Raw genomic sequence first — 13518 nt, forward strand, 5'->3', positions numbered from 1 at the left:
TGTGTGTAAGGACTCCACAGGGAGCGTTCGAGAGAAACCAGCTTCTTTATGGATTATTAATATCACCTCCAGCTACACACACAGTTGGTGTGTGTATGATCTGACACACACACACAGGGGAGAGGGGGGAGGTGTGTGCGTGTCGGGGGACTTTGAGGGATGGGGTGCTGGTGCTGGTAAGTATCTGAGGGGGGCTCAGCAGTTGGTGCCATCAAGGACGCTTCATTCACACTCCACTCGACTGTGTGTGTGTGTGTGTGTGTGTGTGTAATCCTCTAGAAGGCCACACCCTAATCCAGGATCAACAATAGACCCCCCCACACACACACATGCACACACACACACCCACGCACACCCCTCCTTGGTCTTTGTGTGTTTCTTTCTTATTTGTTTCAACTTGTCCTCTGGTTGCCCTACAGCCCCACCCACACACACACACACACACGACCCCTCTTCCTCCTCCTCCTCCTCCTCCTCCTCCTCTTCCTGTCAGTCCAGGTTCAGGGTTTCGAACATCAAACACGCTGTGTCTCTCAATCTGAATATCTTTGGGTTTTGTGACACAAAACGTGAAGTGAATTTTGGTGTTAAATGAAGTCTCACATTAAACAACACTTTAGGTGGGTCCTTGAACACAACACCGAGTCACTCGTGATCTGTAGATCACATGAAATGAGAGCTTGCAGTAATTCATAATCTGATGGTTTCAGCTTCTGGGCACAAATATGTTTAATAAGTGAGAGCCCAGACCAGGACCAGGGTACCTGGGAAGAGTTTTTGCTGATTAATTTTGAATATGTGCTGATGTTGAATCAGATCTAATTGATTCTTGCGCTCTGAATACCTAAATATTGATTAAAGTGACAATCTCACAGATTTTCTTTGAAATTGATCGCAGGCTGAGGCAACACGAAGGTGACTGAGCCTTTGGGCCTCTGATCAAATCACGAAGGAGTCTCAGGATATCCCACATGTTTGTCACTCAGATCGACTGCCATCGCTCATCGTGTCCACAAAGCAGCAGTTATTGCATCATCAATCAGCACTGAGCATGTGCAGCTCCAAACTCAGGAGTTTAACTCAGAAGTTATTGATGAAGACTATTTTTAAAGTCAGTTTTCAGGATGTTTACGATCAGTTTGATGAAGATACGATTCAACAACAGTTTCCACACTGCTGGTCACTATGGAATTCTGGGATTTGTAGTTCTAAACCCCACTGAACTCCAGGCCACATCAGCACGACTGAAATCTGAACCTTTAAGTGTCTGTAATACATGGAACAACCGTCGACCTTCATCTGACATGACTGACGTAAACCCTGAAGGTCCTGATTCAAAACTACGCAGCTGCATAACTTATTGATCTGAGGAGGAAACCTTCTCAGGACAGATTGGAAACTACAAAGACCAGAACACAGCAATTTCTTCAAAATTAAAGAGACACTTGAAACTATTTTCTGTTCAGGAGACTGTAAAAAGTCAGAAACTAACAGACAACAATGGACCAGAGTGTGTATGAGTGTGTATCACACACAAACAGCAGCACCTGTGCTGGCATGTGAGCATACATAATACATGTGACAACATACTCCCAGGAGCCACACACACACACACACACACACACACACACACAAAAGTTGAGTTAAACAGATGGTTGAGCAGATTGTATCAGAAACTGACTGCTAATCAGTCTCTCTCTCTCTCTCTCTCTCACACACACACACACACTCGTTCCAGGGTTAAAGGAAACTTCCACTCTAGCAAAGTCTCCATCTGTCGCAAACAAAAACACTAAACAGAAACATGTGATCACAGGTCAGCTGGTCTGATATAAACTGAAGATCTGTGAATGTCAAACAGCTGAGTCAGGATCTGCACTGATAAAACATTTTAATGAGCTGAAGTGGAGACAGGTGAGCTGTGATCCTGTCAACATGTCTACGTCCACTGTGTCCACTGTGTCCACCAGTCCTTCAACGTTTCTGTGACCCATCTGAGGCAACAGGCAACACAGAAAATCATTCAATTCAGACCAGGAGCCCAGAATCATTTCTGCATATTCTTCTACTGGTTTTAAAACTTATAAATATCTTATTTTAGTTTACTTTAGTCTTTAAATCACAAAGCTTTATGTAGAAAATGTTTTCCTATATGTCCGCATCACAGCTGAGACAGGAAGTCTGTCTACATCCCTCTCTCACATGGCGTCGTGTGTCCAACCTCATTCATCGTACGTGGTCTAACAGACAGTAAATTCTAGCAATATACTTTATTTGGACAAAAGTATTGGGACAGCTGCCCATCACACCAACAGGGACTTTAATGACGTCTCATTGTAAACACACAGACAGCTTTGCAGCTCTAACAGCTTCCACTCTTCTGTGAAGGCTTTCCACAACATGTTGGAGTGTTTCTGTGGGAATTTGTGCCCATTCATGCAGTAGAGCATTTGTGAGGTCACACACTGATGTTGGACCAAAAGGCCTGGCTCACAATCTCCGTTCCAGTTCATCCCAAAGGTGTTGGATGGGGTTGAGGTCAGGGCTCTGTGTGGGCCAGTCAAGTTCTTCCACACCAAACTCATCCAACCATGTCTTTATGGAGCTTTGCTTTGTGCACTGGGGCACAGTCATGCTGGAATAGAAAAGGGCCTTCAACAAACTGTTGCCACAAAGTTGGAAGCATAGCATTGTCCAAAATGTCTTGGTGTGCTGAAGCATTAAGATTTCCCTTCACTGGAAGTCAGGGGCCGAGCCCAAACCCTGAGACACAGACCCATGAAGAGGGGTGTCTGGATACTTTTGTCTCTATAGTGTAGCTTCCATCCACAGACACACTGGGTGAACGTTAACCCAGTTCACCCAGTCACAGTGCAGTCCAGCCTGAGGACTGCCAGTCAGTCTGAATGGAGACTAAGCAGCTGCTTGTTTGTGTCTCAATCTGAATTCTGGAGGACCAACCACCAGCAGAAGAGTCTGACTGGACTGGTGTGAGTCCAGTTCAGTCTGTGTCTGTGTGAAGATGTTGAGATAAACCTGCAGATTACAGCACAGTGTGTGTGTGTGTGTGTGTGTGTGTGTATAGATTAGAGGTGATTAAACAGTAATCTAAATCTGGACTCCTAAATCCTTCAGATTAGTCAAATGGACATTTCAGTTAAATCTTCACCATACAGATGATGATGATGTTGCTTCACTCAGGTCAGGTGTCACATGACCTGAGTGTCAGCATGGGGGTGATTCTCTGAAGACACGCTGTCCTCTTTTCACCAAATCCCATTCAGAACACGACAAACTATCATTTTTATCGCTGTGACCCTGAATGGTCAGGAGGAGTCAGTCTGCAGGCAGGAAATGTAACTTTTATACAAAGAAACCCACAAAGAAGAAATCCTGTGAGTCGAAGGTCGGACACAAACAAGGCGTCTGGACTGTCTTGAAACGTCTTCAAGCCTATCTTCACAAGTCCAGACGCCTTGTTTTAACTCTTTTGAGTAACTGATCAGAAACCAACCGACCTGGAGGAGGAAATGGCTGATCAGTTTCCATTAGGTATTTTGTTAGGTAATTGGGCTTAACCGGGACCGGGGAAACTAATTTCATTCCACTTCATGTTTCTACATGTGTGAAATGACAATAAAGCTACTTGAATCCTTGAATCAAATCTTTATTTAAATCATCACTGCAGCTCCGTGTCAGGCCAGCACACGTGAAGTTTATTCACTAAAAATCTCTGCTTCCTCACGGACGTGAACGTTTTTGTTATGATGTCATGAAATTTCCTGGGAAACAAACTCAGCAAAAATGTTTTGTAAGAAATGTGAAGTGAAGCCCTGAAACACCATGTTAATGAAGAGCCACACACAGAACCAAAAAATCACCCGTTTAAACAACAAGCAGCTGGAAGGAGACAACTTCACACCCAACCTGAACTGGACGCTCAGATTGGACTGAGCTCCAGTCCAGTCCTGTACCCGACTCACCGACTGACTGCCATCAATGATCAACAGAAAATGATGACCTTCTGTACTGAGCTACAAGAAGCAAGTTCATCAGCTCCATTCTCTCTGTGTGTGTGTGTGTTGGAATGTCAGCTATTCAGTGTGTGGCTGCGGGCTGAGCAGTGCCGTGCCAGGACAGGCTGGGAACACCCGACAAGCACGCACACACACACACACACACACACACACACACAGTAAAAAGAGCAGTTTCAGTTTCGGACTCTAAACGTTTAAAAATAAGCTGAAGAGCTGATTTAAATCATCACACTCTGTTGTTAACAATCCTGAACCAGACTCCGTTACAGAGATCTCAACTTTTAAGCTGGCTGACTTCCAGCCCCTGTCGCTGTGTATTTAAAGCCTTTGTAAGTTACAATCTTAGATCCAACACAGAAAACCGACATTTCATTAAACAGCTGGAGCCAAATTGAAGGACGTCTCATCCTGTTTCTTACAACGCGTTCAGTCATCCCACTCGGGGGTAACAAGAAAGAAAAGCGAGCAAAATCAAAATTGAGGGTTTCTGAACGGAGTCTGGCGCGTCGCTGTCAGACACGCCTGCCTCTCACACGCGCTCTTTCCTTCCTGCAGCAGCTGCGACTCGGGACGAGTTGGAGCCGTGAAAACAGGGACAGTTTGATAGGGGTCGGACTCACCTGAGCTCTGCACCCCGCCGAGGTCCAGCTGGCCCAGTAAAACTTCCAGAAACCCAGCGAGAGCCTGACACAGACACAAACCTGCACGATCCAGACCGAGAGCCGCACAACAGGTCCGACAGAGACCCCGCCCCGCCCCGCTCCGCGCGGCGCCGGGGAGGCTTTTCTGACGCTCCTCAGCGGCGGAGGCTTTGCCTGCTGCCCTGTCGAGGTCTGGTTCACATATTCAGTCAAACCTCACGGCTAATGCGTTTGTTGAAGTGGAGGTCAACTACTGCCATTAAAATTGAAGAAAAGTATTTATGATCAACATCTTGTTCAGCGTCAGGCGACTTCACGCTGAAAGAAGTCAAACTAAACTGATTTGGTTAATAAATAAAAGTACTTCAAATGATTCCAACTGAAAATGGAAAAGCATGGAAAAGCTGTTCAGGCCACAGCTGCCCTCCAGAGGCCAGGTGAGGCTCTTGTACTTAATTCAAAGTAAAAATACCACAGTGTACAAATACTCTTTTACAAGTAAAAGCTTTATTTTGAAAAGCGCCGGACAACAAAAGTGATTATCACATTTATTTTGGATTTTCTACAAAATAAGAGTCAATATCAGCATTAAACATTCTCATATGTCTGAAATAAAGATTTTATGTGATGATTGACCAAAGTTTCTGCGTCGCTCTGCGATGGTGACTGATACTAAAAACGACACTCTGATCAAACAAACAATCCACTGACGACCTCGCGGCGAACACGCAGTCGAAGTCAGACGGGAATCGGCACAAACGTTTCGTCGGCATCACGTTTTCAGAAGAGAGGAATTCACACATTAATTTAGATAATTATTTTTCAATCTGTGATGATGTTTGGCATCTGTGCAGCTCACACCTGGACCAGCTGGCTGAGCTGGTCCAGTTACAGACCAGATACCAGAACTGGTTTCATGAAACAGACTCCAGATCAGTCTGAGGACAGTCGAGCTCAAACAGTTCAAAACTTAAGAACAAGTTTAAAATCAGCTTCATGTCTCCACGGTAAGCAGTGAACACGGCTGTGGCTCAGTCCTGGGCCTCCCTGTCACCCAGCAGGACACACAGCTCCGCCAGCCTCTGCTGCATCTTGGGAATCCCTGACAGCTGAACCTCCAGGCGCCGCTTCTCCTCCTGACGGACAGGAAACAGCATCAGCGCTTCACTGAGGAGTCAGGAGCAGAACTGCAGCACTCACACACACACACACACACACTCACACACACTGCTGGTCACTATGGTTACTACAGCAGTTATGTGAAAGGCTGCTTCACTGAGCTGAGCAGAAGGGTACACCTGGACAGGTAACCAGCCAATCACAGGGCTTACACACACAGACAAACTGCATGTACCTCAGTTGATATAAACATCTATACAACCCAACATACACATAATGTAGTCTGTTAATGTGTGTCACTGACTGTATTTAAAGATGGATGTCCTGAGAGCTCCCCTAAAGTGAAGCCCAAACATCTGCACCGCCCCCTGGTGGCTGGCTGCAATACAGCTCATGACCCTGACCCCATCATCAGATGACATGACATGAGCCAAACTAAAAACTCAAAGTACACGTCATGTCTTCAAACTTTAAAATAAATGAAAAGAGGAGGCGTGTCTGGACCAAAACAGGACTGATACAGACCTGAAAAGACACAAACCTGCAGAGAGAGACGAGTGGAGGCGTCCAGAGGCTCAAACCTCCATCCTCCTTCTCCATCAAACTGAAGCAAGTGAGAGTGGTACTTCCTGTTTGAGGGACAAAAACAAAGAAGAAGACAGAAGCATCAGGGTGTGGCAGCTGAGATCAACTCAGAGCCACACTGCCTCCTGCAGGTCGAAAACACAACTGCTTCATTTGATCCGACATCTGCGTCAAAGACTGTCCCCGAAACCCGTCTGTACTGACCACAGGGACGGTCTGTGTGTGATGGACAGCAGGGCTATCCCAGCATCCTTTGCAGCCTGGAAGATGCTTCCCTCCACATCGATGCTCACAGCACTCGTACACTCGTCCAACAGGGCGTAGCGAGGGCTGGATGAGAGACACACATGCAGAGAGACAGACATGCTGCAGTCAGGCAGACAGTAGGAGAGTCTGTTTTCGCGGCCCAGTCTAGTCAGCTGCTCAGGACACTGCAGGACGCAGCATAGCTCACTGCTTGTCTCGCAACAAGCTAATTGGCTGCTTCACTTCCTTTCAACAGGTGCATCAAACACAGGTAGAAACAAACAAACCTCAGAAGAAGAGAGGGGGCAGAAGACAGGAAGTACTTACCGATGGTAAAACATGCGGGCCATGCCCATCCTCTGCTTCTCTCCTCCAGACAGGACGTCTTTCCAGTCGCTGACGGCCTCCCAGCCTGACACACACAGACAGGACGTTACTGCATGTAGTACTGCAGTACAGCAGTTGAGTCCTACACTACTGCAGTACAAATTCAGTTTCAGTATCATGTTGTGACTGAGCTCGTTCTGATTGGATCAGACTGTTAACCTGCAGATCAGCTCTTCAAACCGGATCAACTCAATAATCCTGAACACACACACACACACACACAAACTGACCTCCCTCTCTGTCGAGGATGTAGAGCAGGTGGACAGTCCGAAGGATCTCCTCCAAATCTGCATCCGAGACTCCTCTCTGAACCATCTCCTCCACTGAATCTGGATAGATGACCTGGTCTCTGAGGGTCCCCTCTGACATGTAGGGCCTGCAGACAGTATTACATCACTACTACAGTCCTGTTAACCGCAGGGAAGGCCGGCTGTGGTTCTGGATGGTACAGTAGTAGCAGTAGTACCTCTGTGGGATGTAGAACATGTGCTGTGGTTCTGGACGGTACAGCACTCCCCCATAGACAGGCCAAAGTCCACTGAGGATCCTGAACAGAGAACTCTTCCCACAACCATTTGGACCTGTGATCAACACGTTCATCCCTTCATCCACCTGAGAGACACAGAGAGACAAGGAGGCAGAAAGACAGACAGAGACACAATGAGACAGACAGAGACAGAGAGACCTCACAGTGAAGCTTCTTGTTGTGTGGACAGAGGAGGTCCTCTGACCCATGTGCTGAGGCTGGCTGTCCCCTGCAGCGGCATTCAGCTGTTCTATTTGAATAAAAGACAAACCCCCCCCCCCCATTTAAAAAGAAAAAAAAAAGCTGTCTCTGTGTTACGTCCTGCTGTCCCTCAACTGGACCAGGTCTCTGCCATGGAGCAGTTTACAGTGCACTTCCTCCATCTTGAACTGAGTGTCCACTCAGCTTTGTCCACCTCGGGGAGAGTGAGGTGCAGATCCAGTGTCACATGACCACACGTGATGACGTGGCTGTTGACAGGTGAGAAGGTGTCAACATCCTGTCTCACTTTGTGCTGAGGAAGGCCATGAGGTCCAGCTGAAAGCTTTGGTGGCTCTGACTGTAAATCTGCAGCAGATCTCAGAGAGGTGACTCAACCTCCTCACACCAACAACCGACCAACCACGGCAACAGAGGTCAAAGGTCAAGAAGTGACCGACACAGAGGAGTTTCTGTGTCCATCAGTGCTCCCCTTCTGCTCTCTCCTCTTCTGTCTTTGAGTCTGTGGCACCAAAATGTCACTCCATAATCCCTCCATTGTGTGTGTGTGTGTGTGTGTGTGTGTGTGTGTGTGTGTCAGGAAATGCTAATGAGCTGCAGGCTCTGCTCTGACCTTGACCTCAGTCAGTGATGAAAAACTCAGTGACATAACGAGAGAAGAAGAAGAGGCTGAAGAGGAAGAGATGGGACAGGAGATAAAGGGTTGGAGGGGTGACTGCACTGAGCGTGCTCAGTACTGCAGTGACATCACCACCATCCTCTCGGAGATAAACAGCCTTTTATTTTCCCTCACGGTGACGGCTTGGCTGATGCACTTTGATGTTGTTAAACATTAACCTTAACAAAACACATTTCAAAGGTCCAGCGTCGCCTTCACTGTCCCGCTGCTGTCGCACAGTGACCCAACACGACAGGTCAGCAGCAGCAGATCTCAGAACCAGTGAAAGGAAGTGGAAATTCATACCAAACACCAACCTGCAAATGTGCCAGAACGGTGCAACCAGCGGAGAGCTAACACACTCTGTGACCCGGACTCTGTGGACTCCTGCACTGCATCACACAGGAAACCTAACACCCAAACGTCACTTCAAACAGATTTGTGATTTCCTATGATCAACACTCCTGTCCTATAAAAATATCACAACTGACTTCTCATTTTAACCCAAACCCTAATTCTTAACCCAACCTAATCAAATGAAAACATTAAAAACTGACAATAATAAATTTACAAAGTCTAATACTAAAGTTTCCACATGGGACACGGACCCTGGTCGGCAGGGTGAAAGTTGACTCAGGGAGGAGTCAGAACTGGAACTGAATTCAGTTTATTGTGCAGCAGGAGAACAGCGACACCTTGTGGTCACTGACACACACTGCACTCTGTAACAATTGGTGCCTGTGGTGGCTTCAGGTCTCTCAGACTGTGTGTTACCTTGATGTTGAGGCTGGAAACCACCACGTCTCCAGTTGGTGTGATGATTGGCAGGTTCTCACAGCGAATTTCCTTCTCCATGCTGATCACATGACCTGCACAAGCACACACACACACACACACACACATACACAATGTGGCTCGTGTTTACAATGAAACACCACTGAACAGACGACACTGAACACCCTCAGCTGCCTACCTCTGATCTCCAGACGACCACTGACCCTCTGACCGTGCTGAACCATGACTCCTCCTCCACCTCCGGCTAACTCCTCCTCTCTGTCTGCAGAGCGACGGTAGATCCCCTCCTTCACGTCCTCAAACACGTCCAACATCTCAGACACTCGAGCAGTGTAACCCGCCAACTCGGTCACCTGCGCGCACACACACAGGAAGTTTGTCATCGAGTCACTGAGATCAGGAGTTCAGGTACCGAAGACACCTGGCAGACGAGTCGCATGTGAACTCTTCTGAACTTAACGATTTATAACTTACAAGCAGGAAACAACATTAAGACAGGAGAGGAGGCAGAGCAGGTGGTAGGAGAGGAAAAGGGGGGGAGAAAAAGGAAAAAGACGGACTGACAGAGAAACAGACGTGAAACAAGGAGGCAGAAAACAGAAGGAGGAAGAGGAGGTGAAGTGGATGAGGAGAGGAGGAGGAGTTATAGGAAACTGAAGAGGAGGGAAGGAGGAGCAAGATGTGTACCTCCTTATACGAGCTCATGATCCTCTCCACGGCGTCGGCTCCAGCGTTGAGGAGGTTTCTGGCTGTGGTGAAGGCCTGCGTCCTCTCGCTCACCAACTCGTCCTCCTTCATCACCATGGCCGCCTGCTTCACCTCCTCAGAGTCTGAAGGAGTCCCAGGTCAAAGGTCACCCATGGACTGAGTTTACCCTGAGTGGTACCTTCACACTGAGTGTTCTGTGTATTTACCATATCTGGAGTATCCTGTGGCGGTGATGATGGGGACGGCAACCATCACCAGGCCAGAGGCACTCCACACGTACTTCATGAGGAACTGTTCCAGCATGATGTACCAGAGACGCTTCAGCAGGATCTCATGGATCTGAGAGGTCAAAGACATGTAGCTCCTCTGCAGCTGGGCCATCTCCACCTACGAATCAAACACACCCCGACACTGAGCTGGATGTTTCCCGTTAAAACCATTTGCTGTCCACCAGGGAGGCGTTTACCTTGTGTCCTCCATAGAATGCTATCTCCTCAGAGTTGGCGATGATCCGAGAGTGCATGTATCTCAGGTCTCCTTTCCTCTTCGCCTCCTCGGCCACCAGTTTCCCAAATCGAGGCGAGCAGGAGCGCAGGACTTTGGCGGTGAGCGCCACCACGAGGCCGGCGATGACGGACGGCCATGTGGTGTTCGCTCCTGCAGGGAGAACGATCACAGCCATGGAGTCATTGTGTCTGACGTTCAACAACAGCTCACACACTGAGAGCAGGTTTCATGGTTTGCACATACTGCTGACCCCCCAGCTGGTTTTGTCCATGTGACTTATTTTGGAACGAGGTCTATTCATCTGAGCTTTCGCACTGCAAATAAAAGCATCAACCAATCACGTTGTGCAGAGTGGATGTCACTGTCCAGTGTCCAGTGGACGTCAAGAGACCTGATGACAGTGAACCTGTCAACTGTTAAGTCTTCAGCAGCTTCTACAGTTTACAGGAGACGATCGTCCCCCGTCTAAGACACAGAGGGTCCATCACAGTCACTTCAGCCGTTCACAGTAGTACACTGAACAGTGAAATGAGGAACCCAAACCCTGACCTTCAGCTTGACTTTTCTTTCACTGGCACATTGAACTGAAAACATACCTTTGGACTGTGCTGTGCGCAGCAGGGTGTAGCAGGTCACCACCACGTCCAGGATGGGTTTGGTCAGGTTGGAGTACAGGTGGGCGATGGAGGCTGAAAACATGACGATGTCCTCGGTAAGAGACTGGTCGGGATTGGACAGGCGGCCGTCCATGTTACTGACACGGTAGTAAGTCTGCAGAAACAGAGACGGAGGACATAACTCAGTGTGAGTGTGTGTGTGAGAGAGAGTGTCTGTGTGTGTGTGTGCAAGTCACCTGGTTGGTGAAGTAGAGCTGGTAGGCGTGGTCAACCAATCGGGTTCTGAACCTGAGGGTCAGCTGACCTTCCAGGAATCTGATGGCACTGTTGATGAAAGTTGCAGGAACAGCGACGAGGAGCCACTTGGAGAGCTGCAGCATGAAGGCCTGAGGATCCTTCTGGACGATACACTTCACGATCGCACCTGCAGACCAACAGTACAGACTATTACTGATCAGCAGGCTCACAACAACTGTCATCCAGACAGACGGACGGACGGGCGGACAGCAACTGACCATCCAGAGCGGCAACGTAGATGGACAGGAAGGTTCTGGATACCAGAGTGACTGAGTGCAGAGCCAATAGTCCGATCTCTGGACACAGTAACCGTGGAAACAAGAGCTTCAACAGATGGGACAATCTGAGGACAAACTCCCTGTTCACTGAGGGGGACCTGGAGACAGAGAGACAAATCAGGGTTCATCCTGTAGTGGACCTGGAAGACCAAGAGTGAGATGAGCTTCTTTGATTCTTTGTCAGCTGGTCCCAACCGGGATTTTTACCTCCAACAACTGTAGTATTCATACATTTATACTGCGTTTGCACACACACACACACACACACACCTGCTGTCTCTCTTCTTCACATCGTTGTTGTTGTCCACAGAGCTGGAGGAGGAGGTGCTGACCACGCCCACAGGTAGATTAGCTCCACCCAACTGTTTACCTGCTGCACTCCTCTGAAAACAAAACAAAGATCGCCAGTGTGTGCGAATGAGAGTGTGTGTGTGTGTGTGTGAGAGTCTCACCTGTATCCTCCTCCAGACGTACGGCGACAGCTTTTTGACGGTGTAGGCAGCGAGCAATACGACGGTCAGCTTCCTCAGTCTGGAGCTTCGCCTCAGCTGAGCTGGCAGCTTCTGATAGGTCAGCTGCATGCTGACACGCAGGTGACAGTCGCCAGTCAGAGGATGGTTAACAGCAGTGTGTCACAGGAGGAGTCCAGACGGTACCTGGTCCCAGAGGGGTCCGCTGTGGACTGCAGGCTCGTCGTCACGGAAACATGTTGGGATCAGGGGCTGCTGGTCCAGCTGAAAGACACAAACTCACTTTGTTTACCAGCTTCTTTCAGCCACGTCTCTCGTACTTCACAGGAAACTGCTTTTAATTCGCTTTTATTGGCTTCACTGATTTCCTTGAGATCAGACAGGACGTCACCTGCACTGCTCACTAAAAACTGACAAAATGTCTGACAGACAAACATGACCAACTCGGCTGATTTCATCTCCGAGTTTCTCTGTTGATTCTGAGATACTTTCGACACATCAGGTGTCCCTCCGGACACCTGGAAACACCTGGAGCGTCTACAGCTCAGCCTGCCGCGACTGGCCAGCGTGCGTGTGATGAAAAGTGGTATTTCCTGCTTCCTCCTCCACTACACCTCTCAGGTAAACGCTTTTACTGCCCTACATCAAGGTCATCAACAAATGTCGTCGTGTGATCGGTGTGCGAGCCCACCAAAGCCGATTCTTATCGGACAAGTCGATCTGATTCACTCATCGACTTATTCCTGCTCAGCGAGGCCGGTTGTGTTAAACGGATCTACGGTCAGTTCTGTCCGACAAACAGCAGCGGTGTGTGCCCACACAACACCAGGGACAACACGAAAACACGCGGATGTGGAATCAGTGGGTGAACCTGTTGAAGAGCCACAGTCAGTCTGCTCACACCGACAAAACCCGACAAAGCGCTGAAAGCAGCGGCGGTGACCGTTAGCTCCCGGCTGGTCCCCCGTGTAGCCGACGGCTAACAGCACGCCGCTGCCAAGTTACTGCTGTGGTCCACATAACAACTCTTTATTTACACAAGTGTCGGCTACAGTCCCGTCCCGTTTCCGTCGCCACTCAGCTCATAGCAAACCGAATGTCTGATCCGGGTTTTAAAACCGGGCAGCTAACCGAGTGACGCTAGCTGAAGCTAACCGCTAACCGAACAGGAACTTTGTTGTTCTTCTGATCTGAGCATGAAAAGCTTCAAAGTTTAACGCGTGAGTCTGCTTCAGCTGACCTCAGATCTGATCACAAACCGAGATACCACAACACTTTACATCCCCTCTCTATGAATATTTACTTTAATTTCATCATTTTAGCCGTTTAATAGTGTTTAATGCCGCCAGAGAAAGTTGAGCGTCTGATTACCTGAGAGGACGGGCCGCGTCCCAATACTGACAACACAACCCCTCCTCCCCTCCTTTC

General features: G+C 48.5%; 2 protein-coding genes across 5 annotated transcripts in view; both read right to left on the bottom strand.

Moving 5' to 3' along the window:
- plxnb3 (plexin B3) overlaps positions 1-5055 on the bottom strand; it is a 61417-nt gene extending 56362 nt beyond the window's left edge. Inside the window, exon 1 of one of the 2 annotated variants that reach the window (XM_046397479.1) lies at positions 4658-5055. The gene's annotated coding sequence lies outside the window, so the exon portion shown is untranslated. The remainder of the gene's footprint in view (positions 1-4657) is intronic. The other variant, XM_046397478.1, reaches the window with a different exon arrangement.
- A 110-nt stretch (positions 5056-5165) lies between these two features.
- Positions 5166-13511, bottom strand: abcd1 (ATP-binding cassette, sub-family D (ALD), member 1). 3 transcript variants are annotated; one of them, XM_046397483.1, is made up of 17 exons: positions 13462-13511; positions 12073-12354; positions 11891-12003; positions 11561-11718; positions 11282-11469; positions 11025-11199; positions 10388-10578; positions 10128-10308; positions 9901-10043; positions 9392-9566; positions 9193-9287; positions 7482-7627; positions 7246-7391; positions 6956-7040; positions 6587-6712; positions 6339-6426; positions 5166-5814 (listed from the first exon to the last, which is right to left on the bottom strand). In XM_046397483.1, exons 2-17 carry the CDS (start codon positions 12199-12201, stop codon positions 5710-5712), a joined length of 2244 nt encoding a protein of 747 aa, XP_046253439.1. In that variant the 5' UTR covers positions 12202-12354; positions 13462-13511; the 3' UTR covers positions 5166-5709. The 3 variants fall into 3 exon arrangements, with proteins under 3 accessions (XP_046253439.1, XP_046253440.1, XP_046253438.1); XM_046397484.1 differs by lacking the exon at positions 13462-13511 and adding an exon at positions 13394-13447; XM_046397482.1 differs by lacking the exon at positions 13462-13511 and having other exon boundaries at positions 12073-12483.
- Positions 13512-13518: the final 7 nt, after the last annotated feature.

This window comes from Scatophagus argus, chromosome 8, assembly GCF_020382885.2.
Source record: "Scatophagus argus isolate fScaArg1 chromosome 8, fScaArg1.pri, whole genome shotgun sequence".
Classification (NCBI taxonomy): Eukaryota; Metazoa; Chordata; class Actinopteri; family Scatophagidae; genus Scatophagus; species Scatophagus argus.

Bases quoted from the DNA above. Each gene is read 5' to 3' on its own strand.
- abcd1 (XM_046397483.1), bottom strand. From the start codon at position 12,201: ATGCAGCTGACCTATCAGAAGCTGCCAGCTCAGCTGAGGCGAAGCTCC. The intron at 11,719-11,890 runs GTGTGTGTGTGT...CTCTGTCTCCAG, and splicing joins GTGAAGAAGAGAGACAGCAG to GTCCCCCTCAGTGAACAGGG. The intron at 7,628-9,192 runs GTAACACACAGT...TGTGTCTCTCAG, and splicing joins TTTCCAGCCTCAACATCAAG to GTGGATGAAGGGATGAACGT.